The 2,124-nt window shown below is 37.7% G+C and overlaps 1 protein-coding gene across 1 annotated transcript; it reads right to left on the reverse strand.

Moving 5' to 3' along the window:
* Positions 1 to 655: 655 nt before the first annotated feature.
* LOC113339437 lies at positions 656 to 1,908 on the reverse strand. The gene is made up of 2 exons (XM_026584711.1): positions 924 to 1,908; positions 656 to 825 (listed from the first exon to the last, which is right to left on the reverse strand). Exons 1-2 carry the CDS (start codon positions 1,906 to 1,908, stop codon positions 656 to 658), a joined length of 1,155 nt encoding a protein of 384 aa, XP_026440496.1.
* Between the last annotated feature and the right edge of the window lie 216 nt (positions 1,909 to 2,124).

Below are 2,124 nucleotides of genomic sequence, written 5' to 3' on the forward strand. Positions count from 1 at the left end.
GAATGATATGTCGGTCGAGTTTCATTCTGGAGTGGGTGTGGCCCAAAGATCCGTGAATGCTTTTCGGTCTCGCCTAGCTTTCATTAAGATGAATTGCAGGGTTTCTAGGAATTGTCTATGCGAATCAGATGATGACGAAGATTTATCCAGAATTAAGTTTACTAAGCAACGAAGGCTAACATTCCGTCACTCAAGCGTTGACGATATATTTGGTTATCGTTTGAATATCAATTTATAACATATCTTATAATCTACCGAGTAATTTAGAGAATATAATATGCTTATTTTATAGGTTATCTTATTGTCGTGTGTTCCTAAGTTGTGTTATTTAACAAATGTAATGTATTTTCTTTTTACCTGCAAATGTAATGTACTTTCTTTTTTCCTACAAATGTAATTTTTTTCAGAGTACCGACAAATGTAATGTTTTTAATATTTTCCTACAAATGTATTGTTTTTCTTAACTTAAATTTGAAAACCAACTACCATGTCTCACCGTACAGATAAATAAAAAAACATATAATAAAATCATTCTGAATCGGAGTCCAAAAAAGTCCTCCTGGGTCGTAATGGTCTTGATCAACATCAACCTCGTCCGTGTCTTCTCCCGAATCCAGCTCGTTGTCTATCGCATCTCCAGGCATTTCACCATCCCTTAGACCTTGACCATGTCGTTCCCATATATGACCTGAAAGATCCGTACGAAGTCTCTCCTGGAGAACTGAGTTTTATATAATGCCTCGCTTTTCTGCCTCAGGTAACCGACTATAGGTGCATGAGGTGGGTCTGGCACATACTTCCACTCCGGGTCACGATGTTCATCCTCTACAACGATATATGCAATATCAAGCAGGTTCTCATGATCAATTTCATATCTTGCTTTTCCCAGTAGTTACATCTATGGTAAAGGATCCTAAATTTACTTTGCAGTGTCCCAAATGCTCGTTCCACATCTTTCCTATTTTCCATTTGATATTTGTTAAATAACTCGAGAATTGGAATACCACTGGGTGCACCGTAAGCTTGGACTAACACAGAGTAACTCTTATAAATTCCATCCACTAAATAATACCCCTGCGTGTACTGGTTGCCATTGATAGTAAAATGACAAGGTGGTGCAATACCATTGAGATTGTCATCAAACAAATTAGAGGACTTCAAAACATTAAGATCATTGCTGGATCCACCCACTCCAAAATACCCATGCCAAAACCACCTATCATATGAAGCAACCGCTTCAAGAACACGAGTGTGATAACTTTTGTGGCCTGTGTGTGTTCCCGCCTCGTCTAGTGGACACACCCTCCAACCACAATGCATACAGTCCAGGCTACCAAGCATTTCTGGAAAGCCTCTAGCAGCGTTTTCCTTCATCAGCCACTTCACATCATTCACAATAGGACGTCTCATGTATTCCGCATTAAACCCAAACATAATTGCATCACAAAACTTCTTAATATAATAGTAAATAGTAGAAGCAGCCATACGGGTATAATCATCAATGCTATCGGGTGGGATACCTTTACAAAGACACTTCATAATGGCATACATTTTCATGTGTGGGCTATGAACTGGAATTCTTGCCGCATCTTTTCTTTGTCCAAAGTCTGGGTCAACCTCACATATTTTGTTCATAATTTTTAATAAAAGAGGACGATAAATACCTAAACGGCCATGGAAATTTTTCGGTCCCCAAGTGCAACCATCAATGAAATAATCCTGCATCAACCTTGCATCCGCTTCAGCACGATTTTTATTGATTGATTCTCTCTTCGCCACTTGGGTTGGAACGGGTTGATGCAAATTATGAGTATGTTGCAGCATACATTGATATAACATTAGAAGATTTTTCTTTGTATCTTCGTCATCTGAATCATCGGCCAGAGGAACCCCCAATTTGGTTGACATATATATCTTAAAGACATTCTTCAATCAACAACAACACCGGAGTGACCATAAAATGGTGTCAAAATTGACATCTAACAAACTTAACACAAGAATTCAAGTAAAATTGACATTTGCAAATGAATATCAACTAAAGTGCAGCGTTTTATGACCATGATAATATCTATAACGTGTAAATTACATATACAATTAGACGTACAATCTAAATTATCTCATTTT

This window comes from Papaver somniferum, unplaced genomic scaffold, assembly GCF_003573695.1.
Source record: "Papaver somniferum cultivar HN1 unplaced genomic scaffold, ASM357369v1 unplaced-scaffold_21, whole genome shotgun sequence".
Classification (NCBI taxonomy): Eukaryota; Viridiplantae; Streptophyta; class Magnoliopsida; order Ranunculales; family Papaveraceae; genus Papaver; species Papaver somniferum.